At 41.6% G+C, this 16,804-nt stretch overlaps 2 protein-coding genes across 2 annotated transcripts; both read left to right on the top strand.

Annotated features, from left to right (window-relative positions):
• The first annotated feature begins 1,562 nt into the window (after window positions 1–1,562).
• On the top strand, window positions 1,563–9,393 carry LOC123511585 (tyrosine-protein kinase SRK3-like). The gene is given in 11 exon segments (XM_045267605.1): window positions 1,563–1,717; window positions 3,118–3,432; window positions 5,415–5,556; window positions 5,720–5,818; window positions 6,399–6,522; window positions 7,197–7,494; window positions 7,619–7,801; window positions 7,804–7,868; window positions 8,038–8,194; window positions 8,759–8,890; window positions 9,058–9,393. Coding segments are annotated over 10 exon segments (1,446 nt in total). The 5' UTR covers window positions 1,563–1,717; window positions 3,118–3,392; the 3' UTR covers window positions 9,264–9,393.
• Window positions 9,394–10,853: 1,460 nt separating this feature from the next.
• LOC123511560 (zinc finger protein 184-like) lies at window positions 10,854–16,702 on the top strand. The gene is made up of 2 exons (XM_045267565.1): window positions 10,854–11,319; window positions 13,814–16,702. Exon 2 carries the CDS (start codon window positions 14,156–14,158, stop codon window positions 15,038–15,040), a length of 885 nt encoding a protein of 294 aa, XP_045123500.1. The 5' UTR covers window positions 10,854–11,319; window positions 13,814–14,155; the 3' UTR covers window positions 15,041–16,702.
• The last annotated feature ends 102 nt before the right edge of the window (window positions 16,703–16,804 follow it).

Below are 16,804 nucleotides of genomic sequence, written 5' to 3' on the forward strand. Positions count from 1 at the left end.
ATAATAATAATAATAATAATAATAATAATAATAATAATAATAATAATAATAATAATAATAATAATAATAATAATAATAATAATAATAATAATAATAATAATAATAATAATAATAATAATAATAATAATAATAATAATATTAATAATAATAACAATAATAATGATAGTAATAATGATAATAATGATAATGATATTAATAATGATAACAATAATAATAGTAATGATAACAATACTAATACTATTGATAATAAGAATAATAATAATAATAATAATAATAATAATAATAATAATAATAATAATAATAATAATAATAATAATAATAATAATAATAATAATAACAATAATAGTAGTAGTAGTAGTAGTAGTAGTAGTAGTAGTAGTAGTAGTAGTAGTAGTAGTAGTAGTATAGTAGCAGTCGTAGTAGTAGTTGATAGCAGCAGCAGCAGCAGTAAAGAGAGAGAACAGTAAAAAATAAGTCATTACAACTCACAGCTTTTCTTTTTTAATGCCAAGACTTGAACGATTTAAACAATTGATACGAGAAGGAGAATGCGCAGTGCGTGGCGGTGAGACTTAAAAAGAAGTGGATGGAGTGCAAGAGAGAGAGAGAGAGAGAGAGAGAGAGACTTGTCCATGTTAAAGGAATGCGTGGAAAAAGTCGATAGTAGTAGTAGTAGTAGTAGTAGTAGTAGTAGTAGTAGTAGTAGTAGTAGTAGTAGTAGTAGTAGTAGTAGTAGTAGTAGTAGTAAGTAGTAGTAGTAGTAGTAGTAGTAGTATAGTAGTAGTAGTAGTAGTAGTCATAAAAACAATAGCAGCCTTATGGAGACGATCAGTCAGGACTAGCAGAAACTGAGAAAAAAGCTACAAAAGGATGACCACAGGAAGGTTTAGCCTCCCATTAAGAACTTACAACCACCAACCAACAGACTGCATAGAGACGCTACATGTCCTTTCTCACACCACCAGGCTACTAATGCGGAGGCCACACGGATCATTAACTCTACCCGCCTTCTCAACACTGTTTTTTCTGTTGATAATGTAGAAATGCTGTTAATATATTACTTGAATCATACAAAAACATCACCCTTATAAGAAAAAAAGGGTCAGGTTAATTAGAACCTTTTGGGAGTCGAGGAGATTGATCGCAGAGGTGTTTCAGAATACAATGTGTGTGTCGCGTGAGTCACTGTACAAGGAAAATGACACCTGTGCTTACTCTGTGTGGAATTGATATGGGATAAAAAATATTAAAAAAAATAGAGCGTGGGAAGAGACAAAGAAGAAGAGAAAGAGAGGTGGATGTGAAGGAGCTAGAGGAGAGATAGAAGAGGTAGGGTATGATTACTGCGATAAAAAAACGTGTGCTTAGTTCTTTAGTGCACCGGATATCACTCACTCTCTCTCTCTCTCTCTCTCTCTCTCTCTCTCTCTCTCTCTCTCTCTCTGGAGTTTTCCGCTGCCCAATTCGTATATACAACAGTATCACGAGTGTGTGCGTGTGTGTACAGCTTTGTTAAATAGTGTGCGCAAGGTGTGACTCATTCTTATGTAACGAGACTTGCTTTATCGTTATCATTATTTCTTTAATCAGATTGTAGTCCAGTGATAGAGTTAAACAGCGGGGAAGGTCGCGATAAGGCTAGATTGAGACAAAGAAAGAGAAAGAAAAGGGGGAGAATGTGTGGCTTCTCATCAAACAAATGGAACACAACCTAAACGTGAGTGGTAAACGAGGGTGGTGGACTTCTGATATGTTCTTCTCTCTCATCACGATGTCTTCCAAGGTCACAGAGACAATAGGCGGGTTCTCGAGAGTATGTTTCCTTTTGATAATGTCAGTAGAACCTTAAAAATATCCTTAAATAACAACTTTCTCTGTTGAGCAATGTGTCTCTTTCTGCACAGCAATGTCAGGCACAGCACATGCAGTCACCTTATCAATATATCCAGAAACCAAAGCATTGCCATTTCCACACTCTTGTGAATACTTGAACTATAAACAACTACAGGGAATGTGAGTATAGGTAACGTAAGAGATCGGCTCTCTCTCTCTCTCTCTCTCTCTCTCTCTCTCTCTCTCTCTCTCTCTCTCTCTCTCTCTGACATTAGATGATAGATAATTGTGATTAATTTAATCCTAACTCCATCCTCTCGCCTTCCCTTCTTTCCATCTGCTCAGGCTCGGAGTTACACCACCAGCTCCCTCTGTACGTGTCGCGTCGTGTAGGTAATTGTGATAGTAATGGTGGTGGTGATGGTAGTGGTGGTGGTGGCGGTGGTGTTGGTAGTGGTGGTTATGGTAGTACATAAAAAGATATTGGAAGCTTCAAGAATCCGTCAGGCGTGCACGTGGTAGTTCCTTATGTGGAGTAGGTACTTACTTGGACCAATCGTCCTCATCCATAAAAATGTTTCATCTTACCTTGAAACTCGTAAATGACCTCATTACTGAATCTAGCCCATTCATAAGCCACTATATCATTCTGAATACCTGTTCCTTCCTATGTTTGTAGTAGTAGTAGTAGCAGTAGTAGTAGTAGTAGTAGTAGTAGTAGTAGTAGGAATAGCAGTAGGAAGAAGGACGGGGAGGAAGAGTAGTAGTAGTAGTAGTAGTAGTAGTAGTAGTAGTAGTAGTAGTAATAGTAGTAGTAGTAGTAGTAGTAGTAGTAGTAGTAGTTGTTGTTGTTGTTGGTGGTGGTGGTGGTGGAAGTGGTTTTGCGTCTGCTGCTGCTGCTGCTCCTACTGCTGCTGCTGCTGCTGCTGCTGCAGTAGTAGTAGTAGTAGTAGTGGTGGTCGTGGCGGCGGCGGTGGCAGGAGGAGCAGCAGTCGTGACCTTTGTTTCTTCTAATCGGTCCTGTACAGGATGTACGGTGACCGTCCCTGGTGAGGCAATGGAACTGAGGCTCAACTAGTAGTAGTAGTAGTAGTTGTAGTAGTAGTAGTAGTAGTAGTAGTAGTAGTAGTAGTAGTAGTAGTAGTAGTAGTAGTAGTAGTAGTAGTAGTAGTATTTATTATTGTTGTTGTTGTTGTTGTTGTTGTATCTATCACCTCTTCTTAATCCTATGTAAGTTATTTCAAAGATGAGTGATAAATATTACTAGTTGTGTGTCCGACGCAGGATATGTGACTGTGTGCTCTGAGACACTTACCAAAGGTTACTACACACCAGCAGTACTAATACACAGACCTAACGCAACACGAGAACTGCGAGTGTCCTTCCCAACACCAGTGGATACTAAAAACCTGCCTTATTGGATCCTCTGCATTTTGAGGGAGAGACAGGAGCGTGCCGTGTGAGCGTCCTGTGTGTGTGTGTGTGTGTGTATGCATGCGTGCGCGCGAGCTTAGTGTTTGTCTGTCAGCAGTATATGAAGATTGCGGGGGAGGGACGATATGGGTCAGTGCTGTTGCTGCAGGAGCAACAAGCCTCCAGGTGAGCCCAGTCTGTTCTTTTGCTTTCCTATCACATTCCTGCTTTGAATCCATTAAGGAACGCTCCTCGCAGTGTCCTCTCATACCAATCCTCCATAAAAGTCACTGGATGAAGTTTGGCTGATGTGCAGTGTAGATTTTTGATGGCTCAGGCTAACATCGACAGTCTGACAGCTGATGACACTAACACCATGACATTTGTTCCTTAATTCCAGAGACTCCTTATGTGATCTCCTGAGTAAATATGCAACGCTTCAGACTCACACCTTGCCTGGTCAAAACGCTTCTAACTTTGTCTGTCAAGCCTCTAGTCTGACCCTTCAAATTGTCATTCTTCTGCCTTAATCTTAGGCCTTTCTAAACTTTTTTTCATACATATTCTCTAAAGAAAGGTTTTATTTATCTATTTATTTATTTTTTTTCAATATCTATTACTTTACATTCTTAATGTGATCGCTAATATGGGTTCCATGCTGGCCACTCTACAGGTGATCTGGCTTTCTTTACTGAGTCTTGGTCGTCCTCTTTTAGAAGATGAAATTATCGTTGTTGTCTTGGACATGAAAAATACATTTGATAGAATCTGACATAAAGTCTTGATTTCCAAACCATCATCTTTGGCTTGCTTCTCTTCTTTTCTTTATGATTTTATATTAAGTTTTCTTTTTGACTGTACATCCTGTCACTGTTGTCTTGAATATATGAACAGCGTTGTTTTTCATGGCACTGTCTTGTTACCTACTCTGTTATCCATCAGTTATTTAGACCAAACATCTTGTCAAATCCACTTCTATGATGATGATACCACTGTGCATTTCTTCATGTCTTTTCTGAGATCTCTAACCCTTCAGGAAGTAAACAACTCATGCATGAATGCCACAGAACACCTGACTTCTGATCTCTAAATTTCGTGACTGGAGCAAAGTAAACTAAGTGTTGTTTATTGCCTAATTTTCAGATTCCTCCGTCTATCAATCAGATAATATATGCTCTCTTATTCAGTGGCATTCAATTGCACACTGAACATCATCTGTTTATTCTTTCCTATAGTAAAACCAAAATGTACTGACCCATTAGGTGAGACTGATAACCTTTACGATGCTGCCACATATCACTCATCACTTCAAAGAAAATAGATTCACTGTTCTTTATTTAACGAAGAACTGTTTCTCTGTTTCCTTTGAAATAATGAGTGATATATGGCAGTGTCATAGGGATTATCGGCTTCACCTTATGGGTCAATACATTTCTGTTTTGCTATAATGATATAAACTGGAAATTGAGCTGCCCCGCCCATTTTCAATTTTCCTAGTCCCTACTCCCATTGCTTATTCCTCCAGCTGCTAGCTCTGCAGCTGCAGGGACAATAATATTATCCACTCATACATGGATCACAGAGTACGCATCCATTCACTGTGCTCTTTTAAACATGATGAAATAATAAATGAAATAATAAATTTCATCATATCCACTCCTCTCTTTTAATGGACTGTCTTTACCTTCTCCCTCTTCTTCACAATGTTACATCTATTGTTTTCTTCTATTGCTACTTCCACGTTAACTGCTCCTCTGATCTTAAATGCATACTTCCCTTCCCGCGGTTTCACTGTGCAAGGCTTCCTACATTCTCGCCCCTATTTTGACCCTTGTGCAAGTTTTAACAAGTACTAACAGTCTTTTGTCCCTCTTACCGATATAATTTGGAATTTCCAGCCTGTTTCTGCTTTCATTCCTACCTATGATGACTTGAACTTTTTCAAGAAGGAGGTTTGAAGACATTTTTCTCATACTTTTTGAATAATTCTTTTTGGCTACTGACTGTGGATTGACACTTCAGTGAGCTTATATTTCAGCCTTTTTTTGTGTGTGTGTTTTTCGTCAAAGCACCTCTTACATAAAAAAAAAATAGCCTTGTTATTAAACTCGAGGAGCAAACATAGCAGAAAATGGCTCACCAATCCGTCCCTACCTTATCCCGAACAGAAGAAACAGAGCAAAGCCAGGAGAGTGAGCCTAAGAATTACACAGTGGTGGACTACGTGTTGGCTCATCATCCCTACCGAGCCAACGGGACCAACGAGCTCAGCTTCACCCAAGGAGACAAGCTAGAAGTGCTCAACAAAGAGTGAGTGTTTGAAGGCTGTGCAGTAATAAAGTCTACTGGTGTGCGTCGCATCATTCTTTAATGTATGCATGTATGTTTGTCTCCCATGCCGGCAGACGGCCATGGTGGTGGTGATGGTGACAGAAACAGCCACAGTAACACGCTGACCTGTCTCTCCCTTCAGTGACGAGGACTGGTGGCTGGCCAGGCATCCCGGAACTACATCCGTTGGCTACATCCCCGTGTCGTTCGTGGCGCTCACCTCCTCCCTCGAGTCACACGAGTACGTGAGCAATCTCGGTTTTGGTCTCTGTCCTCTCTTGTCTTTCTGAGGCTTGCTATGTAAAAAAAAAAGAAAAAAAAAATAGATATAAAATAATAATATCAATTAATCAATAATAATGAACTAATTAATAATTGCTAAAAATTGTGTGTGTAATTCACTGTTTGATCTGCTGCAGTCTCTGACGAGACAGCTAGACGTTTCCCTACGGAACGAGCTCAGAGCTCATTATTTCCGATCTTCGGATAGGCCTGAGACCAGGCACACACCACACACCGGGACAACAAGGTCACAACTCGATTTACATCCCGTACCTACTCACTGCTAGGTGAACAGGGGCTACACGTCAAAGGAGACACACCCAAATATCTCCACCCGGCCGGGGAATCGAACCCCGGTCCTCTGGCTTGTGAAGCCAGCGCTCTAACCACTGAGCTACCGGGCCGTGTGTGTGTGTGTGTGTGTGTGTGGGGAGTACTGGCCAGCACATGTACTGCTGGAAGCTTTTGTCGCTTCTGGACACACTGGATATGCCTGAGTGCTCTTTTCTCTTCTTTGCTGGGTTCTGTGGCTCACACAGGTGGTACCACGGCGTGATGTCGCGCGTGGAGGCTGAACAGATACTCCTGAATTTCCTCAACTCGGCCGGCGCCTTCCTTATCCGCCAGTCTCACCGCACTAATGACTACGTCCTCAGCATAAAGGTTAGAGACGTCCAGCTACTGACTATAACACCTCACGAGTACAGCGGCTGGTAAACCTGAAGATCACATTGCATCTATTACTACTGTACATACTTAACTTGATAGCTCCAATGGTCATCCCTGATCTTACTGACTCTTAACTAACTGCGTTCCATCTCTCTCTCTCTCTCTCTCTCTCTCTCTCTCTCTCTCTCTCTCTCTCTCTCTTTCTCTCTCTCTCTTCTGTTTTTCTTTTATTCTGTCATGATTTCATGATGCCGAGGCCCAACCTGGAGACAACTCTGATGCCGATTCCGTAGAAAAATGAAGATGTGTAAAATTATCAATTCACTCCACAGTTAACAAAATTTTGGGATCATGTAGAAGACTAGACCAAACGTAAATCTCTTCGCGTTCACTCGTTCACTGTTCCTGAAGAATCCATCCTCTGACAGTTTCCTGCCGGGTATTTCATACAGCACTACTCTACTTAGGTGGTGCAAAGTTGCAACAGCGCAAAATCCCGAATATAAATCAAGGTCTTCAAACACGCGTGTCAGATTAACAAAGATTCATTATTAGCTCTTGCTTGAACAATAATAGACTGAAGAATCATATAATCAAAAAGATAATTATAAGAATAAAATATAAATAATTATTCCCCCTTTACAAACGGATTGCCTGCTTGTTACCAGGTCTACGAAGAAGACGGATACTCTCCCAGCATCAAGCACTACAACATCTCCCAGTCACAAGACAGTTACTTCAAGCTCGGGGAACATCGTTTTCTTACGCTCAGAGACTTGGTGGAACACTTCATCAACACGCCAGATACAAACCTGCCCGTAACCAGGATCAAACACCCATGTGTGCGCCCCGCGCCCGCCATGCAGGATATATCCAAGGAAAATAAGGACGAGTGGGAGATGCCCAGGGAAGAGCTGCGCTTTGTTGAGGAGATTGGCCACGGCTCGTTTGGTAAAGTGTGGTTAGGTAGGTGTGAGGTTGTGAATTTTCAGTATTGAGTTAACTTGTGTTAATCTGCAATTTTTTTTTTTTCAAGACCTACAATATAATGTGTGTGTGTGTGTGTGTGTGTGTGTGTGTGTATCAACAGGGAAGTGGAAGAACACCCTTGACGTAGCCATCAAGACAATGAGAGATGGCAGGATGAAAGCAGCAGACTTCCTGGAGGAAGCCAAGGTGATGAAAGGTCTGCGCCACCCAAACATCCTGGCACTGTACGCAGTGTGCACCAAGGAGGAGCCGCTGCTCATCGTCACGGAGTTCATGCCCCACGGGCCTTGCTGGACTTGCTGAGAAAGGAAGAGATGAGCTTGCAGCTACAGCTCTACATTGCTACACAGGTGAGTCTCACCTTGCACCTCACGTGCTCACTCCAGCAGCGCCACTCTTAACTAAACGCCTCACTTAATTTGTAGGGATGCTAATATGGCTCTAGTGTTTAATGCAGACTGAGTGTGTTTGATGGTCCGGATATGACCGAGTCTTGTGTTTCTTTGCCCCACTGTGCAGACAGCTGCTGCAATGAAGTATCTCGAGAAGAGAAAGTTGATTCATCGAGACTTGGCGGCAAGGAACATCTTAGTGGGCCAGCGTTACTTGTGCAAGGTAGCAGACTTTGGTCTTTCAAAACTGCATGACGACGCGATCTACGAAGGGAGTGTGTCCGGTGAGTCAATGCGTGTATTACATTCACTGTAAGACACTGTGTATGTAATTCACCACGGTCATCTGCTAGTCAGGTGACCGTGTGTGTGTGTGTGTGTGTGTGTGTGTGCGCGTGTGCAATGGCGGACTTACAATTAGGCAACATTAGGCGGTTGCCTAGGGCCCCGAGTTTCTGGCGGCCCATGGAACTCCTCATACATTTATGGTTAATAGAGGTTATATTATTTGCACACATTATTTATGCTTTTGATTAATATCCATTTGCTAAAATGGCAGCAGAATGATTATCCTTGGTGCCCCCTATGAATGTACAAAGAAAACGGGGCCTCCCTTCAGTCCCCACTATTAAAAACAAACATCGATTGTCGGCCAAATTGTTCATTTAAAATATAGGTATTGTCCCAGAATTTCACAATCGGTGGATCCCTAGAATAAAAAGGGGGGGAGGGCCTGCCTACCTATGCTTAGGGTCCCAAAATTGCTAAATCCGCTCCTGTATGTGTGTGTGTGTGTGTGTGTGTGTGTGTGTGTGTGTGTGCACTAATGAAGCTGTCACATGGCACAGACAAAAAGCTGCCCATCAAATGGACGGCGCCAGAAGCACTGCTGCTGCAAAAGTACAGCAGCAAGTCAGATGTCTGGTCTTTTGGGGTGACGGTCATGGAAATTCTTACTCACGGCGCTGTGCCATACCCAGGTGAGTCTCTCTCTCTCTCTCTCTCTCTCTCTCTCTCTCTCTCTCTCTCTCTCATGATATACGTACGCTGCCCTTCTCATACGTGTATATTCCTACATAGATACATTTGGAACCTGACATGCAAACTGATTTACATATTGCATCCCCGTGACCTCTTGGCCTCCCAGGATATAGCAACATTGACCTGCTGGATGCCCTCAATGGCGGCTACCGCATGCCGCAGCCCGCTGGATGTCCGCCCAACTTGTACGATCTCATGCTAGGCTGCTGGAAGAGGAACCCCGATGAACGACCCACATTTCACTTCATCCACGATTACCTGGAGAACTTCGACGTGCAGTGTGAAAACTCGTACAGCGATAGTATATTCTGACAACGGAGGTGTTTGCTTACTCTCTCTCTCTCTCTCTCTCTCTCTCTCTCTCTCTCTCTCTCTCTCTCTCTCTCTCGGTGGGTGATTAGTTTAAGTTCGATTGTTGTATGCTCCAACAAATAGTAAAGGACTAATGTATACACGTTGAGTTTTCTTTGTTGCAATATTATAGGCTTAGCATTGGTCACTCAGCTGGCTGACTGGATAGATGGATGACTGGGTGAATAGATGAATAAATAAATGACAGGTTGGATGGATTAATGATTGAGTGGCTGGCTTGCTGGCTGCTGGATGGATGGATGGATGAATAACTGATTGACTGGATAGCTGGCTAGCTGGATTGTTGGATTTAGGTGTCTGGCTGGCAGGCTGATTGGACGGATGACCGTTTGAATGGCTCTGTGGATGGATGAATGGTCTGATGATTGGATAAATGGATAGATGGATGAATTGCTGTAAGATGAATTGCTATAGGATGAATTGCTAGCTGGCAGGATGGACAGATAAAAGTTTGGGATGTCAACAGTGCAAGTGTGTTCATATATCTGTTGGACTATACAGTATGTCAGAAGTCACGAGGGGACCAACTCTGGAGCGAAATCGTGACAATTGTTTTCATTAAGAAGTAAGATAAAAAGAGAAAGATAAAAACTGATAATGCAAGATGTAATGAGAAATACTAGGCTCTCTCACCACGACTATTTTCAAATGCCACAGAGATAATTAGCCCAGTCACCATTGTTTCTCCTTTTCAATCATGAAAAGTTGTATGAGCTAAGATAGTTTGTCCTGGCCTGGGTGATCTCTTTCGAGCGAGGACGCTGTGCAAGCATGGGTAATGGATATGTGAGTGCAAAAAGGTAGGCAAGTCTCGCAGCTGTGTGCCAGATGTGTGATATGGGAGAGAAAGAGGCGGTGGAGTATGTGGTGGTGGAGTGCGAGATGGTGCAAGTGATGCTGAGAAAATTGGGGAATGTCAGAGTGCAGAAGACAGGAAAGGAATGGATGGTGTTACTGCTGAAACTGTGGAGGGAGACTTGAAAAAAATATGATGCGTTACATATTGGGATTAGGAGTGCAAAATATTTTATTTTATTTTATCTATTATTTTTCCTTCTCTTCTTCCTACGGAAGGTTAGCCTAAGAATAATCCTGAGCCACCTGTAGCATATCAAAATCCATCATCAAAACTACATGCATTAGCTATACACATACATTTTTCACACAAAACAAGAAAAAAATGAAAAAAAACATTGATAATAATAATAATTATAATAATAATAATAATAATAATAATAATAATAATAATAATAATAATATAATAATAATAATGATAATAATAGTAATAATAATGATAATGATAATAATAACAATAACAATAATAAATAAAGATGACTCCTAATACCATCCTGGGAGTTCTTTTGACTATTATCTTTCATCTTATTTAGGAACCAGCACATCAGTGGACCTCTTCTTCTAATCACAATTTTGCTGCCCTTGGCCGTTTTTTCCTCTTCCAGAAAAAAAAAAAAAATACACCATCAAATTGATCAATAGAAAAGGGGCCGTTGTAAGGGACTATCCCAAGATGCCCCCGACTTACGATCATCTGGGGAAAAAAGAAAGAAAAAGGAAAAAAAAGAAAGAAAAAGGAAAAAAAGAAGAGAAATAAGTAGAAAGTGTATGAGAACAGAAACATAAAAGTCAAGTAAACAAATATAAGGAGGCGCCGTTGCAAAGACAAGGCTTCCGAGTTCGACAATCATCTGATCTGACGCCGTGAGTGGGTGGCGGACTAGTGGTGACAGGCATCTGGCACTATATTTTCCCCTTCGCCTGTGATACCCACACAGGACTACCTCAGGGCTCATAAGAATCCATAGATCTTCGCGGCCCTAACACCAACAACAACACTATTCCTCCTTCGCCTGTGTCTGTGGCAGTGTCTTGACCCGAGTGAGGTGGTGCTGCACGCCCCTCGCAATCTTGTACCACCACCACCACCACCACCTGCAGAAGTGGCAGGCAGCAGACGGCAGAGCAACAGCTGGCTGAGGTAAACACTGGGCCAAGGGTTACTGTGGTTCCATGTCAGCAGCGCGTGGGTTGATGACAGGACTGTTTGGTGTGATGGTGTGCTCACTACCTCACGTCTAGGAAGGTCTTAATTTGCACGCTAGGCTGTTCCTGACTCTTATTAATGTATTTGAAAGTCAACACATTGCAACAGATAAAAAAAAAAGTTGATCATGTTTGTTTTAGGGTCAGGTTAGTTTAGCTTAAATTTGTTTTTGGTTCAGTTGGTCGTACATACCAACATGTCCCACATTTTGCATTTCATCAGAAGCCTAAGGACACAACCGTCATGTTTGGCAAAACGAAGGATCTCTTTTTAAATGTTTATCCAGTTAGTTTAGATTAGGCATTTTATGACCTTTTGCTAAACTTAGTCAACACTTGGAGTGGGGCTAGGGGGCTAATAGTAATAGAGGGATTAGGTCAGATTAAACTGGCATCTAACAAATACAGCTAAAATACAAGTTCCCAATCCTAGTCTAACCTAATATCTTGATCTCTTCCTCACCTCACCGTGTAGTGTAGTGGTTAGCACGCTCGACTCACAATCGAGAGGGCCGGGTTCGAGTCCCGGGAAGTGGCGAGGCAAATGTGTGGCCCTTGTTCACCTAGCAGTAAATAGGTACGGGATGTAACCCGAGGAGTTGTGGCCTCGCTTTCCCGGTGTGTGGAGTGTGTTGTGGTCTCAGTCCTACCCGAAGATCGGTCTATGAGCTCTGAGCTCGCTCCGTAATGGGGAAGACTGGCTGGGTGACCAGTAGACAACCGAGGTGAATTTTGCTATGCTGTCACTGCCTTCTCTGTTGGGCTCCTCCAACAATACATGGACAAGTTGAGCGGCATATCAACTCAAGCATCTGCACAACCAATTTTTTTCCCAAAAAATTACCCTACATTGATGGCCCCTGATTGATAATATAAAAGACTATGCCATTTCTCTCACAAATGAGAGAGAGAGAGACTGAGTGACTATGTGAAGTCTGTCAATTTAGCACCTGTAATTACATGTGGGGAGTTCTACCTATCTTGGATGAAAGGATTGTTGGGGGTTCCGCTGAATAATCAGAAGTGCGATAGAGTTCCATAAGTTTGAGAACCACTGCTATTTGATTAACTACTTTACGATAGTACAGCTTTATCTGATGTAGCACTTTAGTGCATTCAAAAGCATGAGACAACAATAATTTACAAAAGCATCAGCCACAATTGTATTGTCTGGGGAATCTTCTCCCTGAATGTTAATGCTGTTCTTTCTAGGTAAAAATCCCAATTCATACCATTATTTTGATGTTCAACCTGGCTCTAGTGCACTCAACTTGACACACTCGAGTTGTTCATAAACCTCTCCAATCACAACCTCATATCTCTCCTTTCCTTATGATATAAACTGGAAACTTTACATCTCATCTCTAGATAAAACAGCATCTATAAAGTTAAGGGTTTTGAGTTGTCACCTCCAGTTTTTCTCACATCCCAGCTTCTACCTCTGTATGGAGGCTTTATCTGTCCAAGATTGGAATATTCTGTGCATGTTTGCTGCTAACTTAGGTTGATTTTTTTTTTTTTCTCTCTCTCTCTTATCTAGCTGATTGTCTTCAGCCTTTCTGATTGCAGCAGTGTTGCATGTCTTGCTGTCTTCTACTGTTATTTTTTTTTTTTTTCTTCACTAACTGCTCTTCTGATCTTACTAACTGCATGCCTCCCCTCTTCCTGTGGGCTCACTGCACATTACTCTATCTTCTCTCATTATTGTTCTGTCAACTTCTCTAATGCAAGAGTTAACCAATATTCTTAATTATTCATCCCTTCCTCTGGTAAACTGTAGCTCCCCACCTGTTTCTGTTTTTCCTCTATCTTATTACTTTAACTATTTCAAGAGGAATATTTCAAGATGCTTATCTTGTTTTTTACCATTCTATTTGACATCTATATGGGAAAGAGCTGTAAGTGGGCCTTTATTTATTTATTTTTTTTTCTTTCTTTTCCACAATGTTTGTTGACCTTGGCTGATGGTTCTCTTAAAAAAAAAAAAAAAAAACTGCCAAACTGCACAGAATACACAAGATAAGATGTGGGCATAACAAGCTCACACCAGCACAAGTCTCTGCAGTCACTCAGAAGTAAAAGAGCTGGGCAGCCAGCACACACACAGGCACACACATGATGTGAACACAGTTAAGGAAGGCATGACTCCAATCCATAGCATGACATGGGACAAGACACAATGATAAGACTGATTCTCAACCTCCTGCCAGGCTGTTCAATATCTTCAATTGTCACTGATTGCTCACCACTCTCAGCCACAGGAGCCTATTAGGGTTTTTTACTTTCCTGACTTTGGTTTCCTTAGCTATACCAGCAGTGGTTGGATGTTGTTGTTGGTGATGAGGGTGCTCTGTGATGATTGGAAGGACTGACTCATTTCATTGGGATTTTGCAATAATGTTTTTTTTTTTTTTTTTTTTTTCATGCAGGCTTTAAAGAGGAGGAAAGAGCTGGTTGGCATCACAACAGATAGTTATCCCACCACCACCACCACCACCACCACTAGTGAGTGCAGCCCATAACAGCAGCAGTTCACAACTCTACGAGTGGCTGCACATCTCATCTGTTTGCCAGCAAACTGTGGTGAAGCAGAAATTGTCGGTGTTCATTTGGGAGAATGATGTGTGTGATGAAGCAGCACACCTTGCCAATCAGTGTGTAGTGTGTCTGGAGTGGTCATTGCTCCTAGTGTGTTCCACGCCACATGTAGAAGCACCACACTTGACATTGAATTTGTGTATTTGTGTGTGTAAGTGTAGGTGGAGGCTAGGATGGATGGGAGCAGGAGGTTTATGTGTGACGAGTGTGGGGAGATCCTGAACAGCAGCAGCAGGCATGTGCAGCACTCCCTGTCACACCGAGGAGTGACTGTGTTCTGCTGTGAAAAGTGTGAGGAAGTGTTCCTTAGTGAGAGTAAGCTGAACCAACACTTGGACAAGCACAAAACTCCTAAGAGATATGAGTGTGAGGAATGTAATAAAAAGTTCTACAGAAAGATTGATCTCAGAGGACATGAATTATTGCATTTAGGAGTGCAAGCATTTAAATGTGAAATATGTGGGAAGGGGTTTTCATCGAGAACGTGCTTCCTGCAACACGCCAAGGTGCACTCTGACGTGAGAGAATATGAGTGTGAACTGTGCGGCTTTCAGTTCAAGTGGAGGAATAACCTCAGGCGACATTTGAAGCGTCACGGCCAGAACAAGAAAATGGTAAGACATATTTGTGCTGTGTGTGGGAAATTTTTCAGTATTAAGCCTCTCCTCATTCACCACATGAGGACCTGCCACGATAGTCCCTCACCCAAACAGACCAAGACCATCACTCCTAAGAAGGTGGTCCAGAACACCAAACGCAGGGTGTCCTCCAGCTCCAACGTTCCAAAGAAGAAGTTCAAGTGTGATGAGTGTGGGAAAAAATTTGTGACCAGGAAGAGCATGCTGCAGCACTCCAGGGTGCATTCCGATGTGCGGGAATTTGAGTGTGTTTGGTGTGGCATGCAGTTTAAGTGGAGATCTAACCTTTTGCGACACATGAAAAACCACTCACTAGATAAGAAACACAAGTGTCATAAATGTGGCAAGGGCTTTTCCCGCAAGAGTCATCTTGCCCAACACTTTAGCATTCATCATCCTGGCATGAAGAAGAGACTCTGATAGGAACACTCTTGCTGTGCTTGTATTCCACTGCACACGCTCATGGAGTCATTGTACAGACAGAGTTAGTATTATTGTAAGGAAAGAGGCTACAAAATGTGATAGATTTGGACTTATTTGAAAAATCATACCATTTAGTAAGTGGAAACATTCATGTCAAAATAAGGGATTGAAAAGTTTTACTTGTGTCACAGAGCCACCAGTACTGAGTCATGTGTCGCTGTGTCACTGAGCTGCCAGCACTGTGTTATGTGTCGCTGGTCACTGAGCCACCAAACACTGGTGTCATGTGTCGCTGTGTCATTGAGTCTGACTCTGGTGTCATGTTGAGGCAACATGACACCAATTATTCAAGGCTTGAGATGTCACAAGATGTGAATATATCTAATATTGTATGCTGATGTTTCATTCAAATAATATAGTTATGCCTTGTACAGTACCAGATATTTTTGTGATATGAATATCTTTACAAGTTTCAGGAATAAAGAGGCATATGAGAGAGAGAGAGAGAGAGAGAGGGAATAGAATAAAACTATGGACAGTTACACAGCTTGAAATATTGTTTTTCATTTTTCACACCCCACACAGCACTGTCTTCACCACCACAGATTGCCATCCTTGTCATGTAATTTCTCAAACTTATTGTGTTTTAAATAAAGCACAATGTTCTGCAGTTGAATGCTGCAGAGGACCACTCCACTCATTCCTTAGTAACTTACAACTGGTGAGCGAACATGTGCAGGAATCCGGCCAGGTGGATCTGTCAATATTGTGCCACTTGATGTCATTAGTCAGGAATCTTCATTATTTATGACATTTTGTCAGTCCCAAATACTGCTGTTCATCACTCATTGTTCCCTGTTGATGAAATTGTCATTCAGTTTCAAGTGTTGTATCCTATTTTGCTTTCACATTGATCTTACCATTGTCTGCTCCATTATCCATCCTCTGCTTTCACAGATGTTAATGCAGCATCATTTTGTAGTGCCACTTTTTATGGTTTTTATCATTGTGGTACTGTACCTGTAATCAGCTTGGTAAGCACCTGCATTCAGGTGTCTTTACAAATTCCAGCCACATATTGCATTGCCAGTTGGGGAGAATACCACCACTGTATTCCCTCCTTGATTGAGAGTGATGGAGTAACAGGATCAGGATTCCTTTACTAAGTAGCCCCTACTTGTATTGCTTCTGAGAGACATGGTGGGATGCCTTGTCTCAGTTGCCCTTCATTTGGCATCTCTGCCTGGTCTATATACTAGATATATAGATGTAGATGGGGCACTCAGAGTAAAATTTAAAGTACAGGAAAATTCCTTATTGGATTCAAAATGACAGCACAAGTCATCTACTGGTTACTAGATACTTCTTTAAGCATTTCCCAAACTTTGGTTGGAATTTATGAAAACTCTTTGTCTCTCCATTTGTTAACTATGCATAACTTTTTATACACTAAACAGTAAAACAACTCAGAGATGCACATATTAGAATGTGCATCTGAGTTGTTTTACTGTTCTAGTGTATCACTGCATCAGTATTTACAGAATGTACATGCATATTCATATTAAAGCCATTTATATTACCGACAAGTAAGACTGTACACAAACTCCATCAGATTTGTCAATAGGGATTGAGATGAATAAAGATTTCCAGAAGCATCAATGGTTGTGTTTATATTGTATTCATGTGGAATGTTGACATGACCACCCTTGTCGTCTCAGCCTGCCGTGGACACTGTCCCACCCATGGTACAATAACTTTTTG

Source organism: Portunus trituberculatus, chromosome 31 (genome assembly GCF_017591435.1).
Source record: "Portunus trituberculatus isolate SZX2019 chromosome 31, ASM1759143v1, whole genome shotgun sequence".
NCBI classification, from domain to species: domain Eukaryota; kingdom Metazoa; phylum Arthropoda; class Malacostraca; order Decapoda; family Portunidae; genus Portunus; species Portunus trituberculatus.

Bases quoted from the DNA above. Each gene is read 5' to 3' on its own strand.
- LOC123511560 (XM_045267565.1), top strand. From the start codon at position 14,156: ATGGATGGGAGCAGGAGGTTTATGTGTGACGAGTGTGGGGAGATCCTG.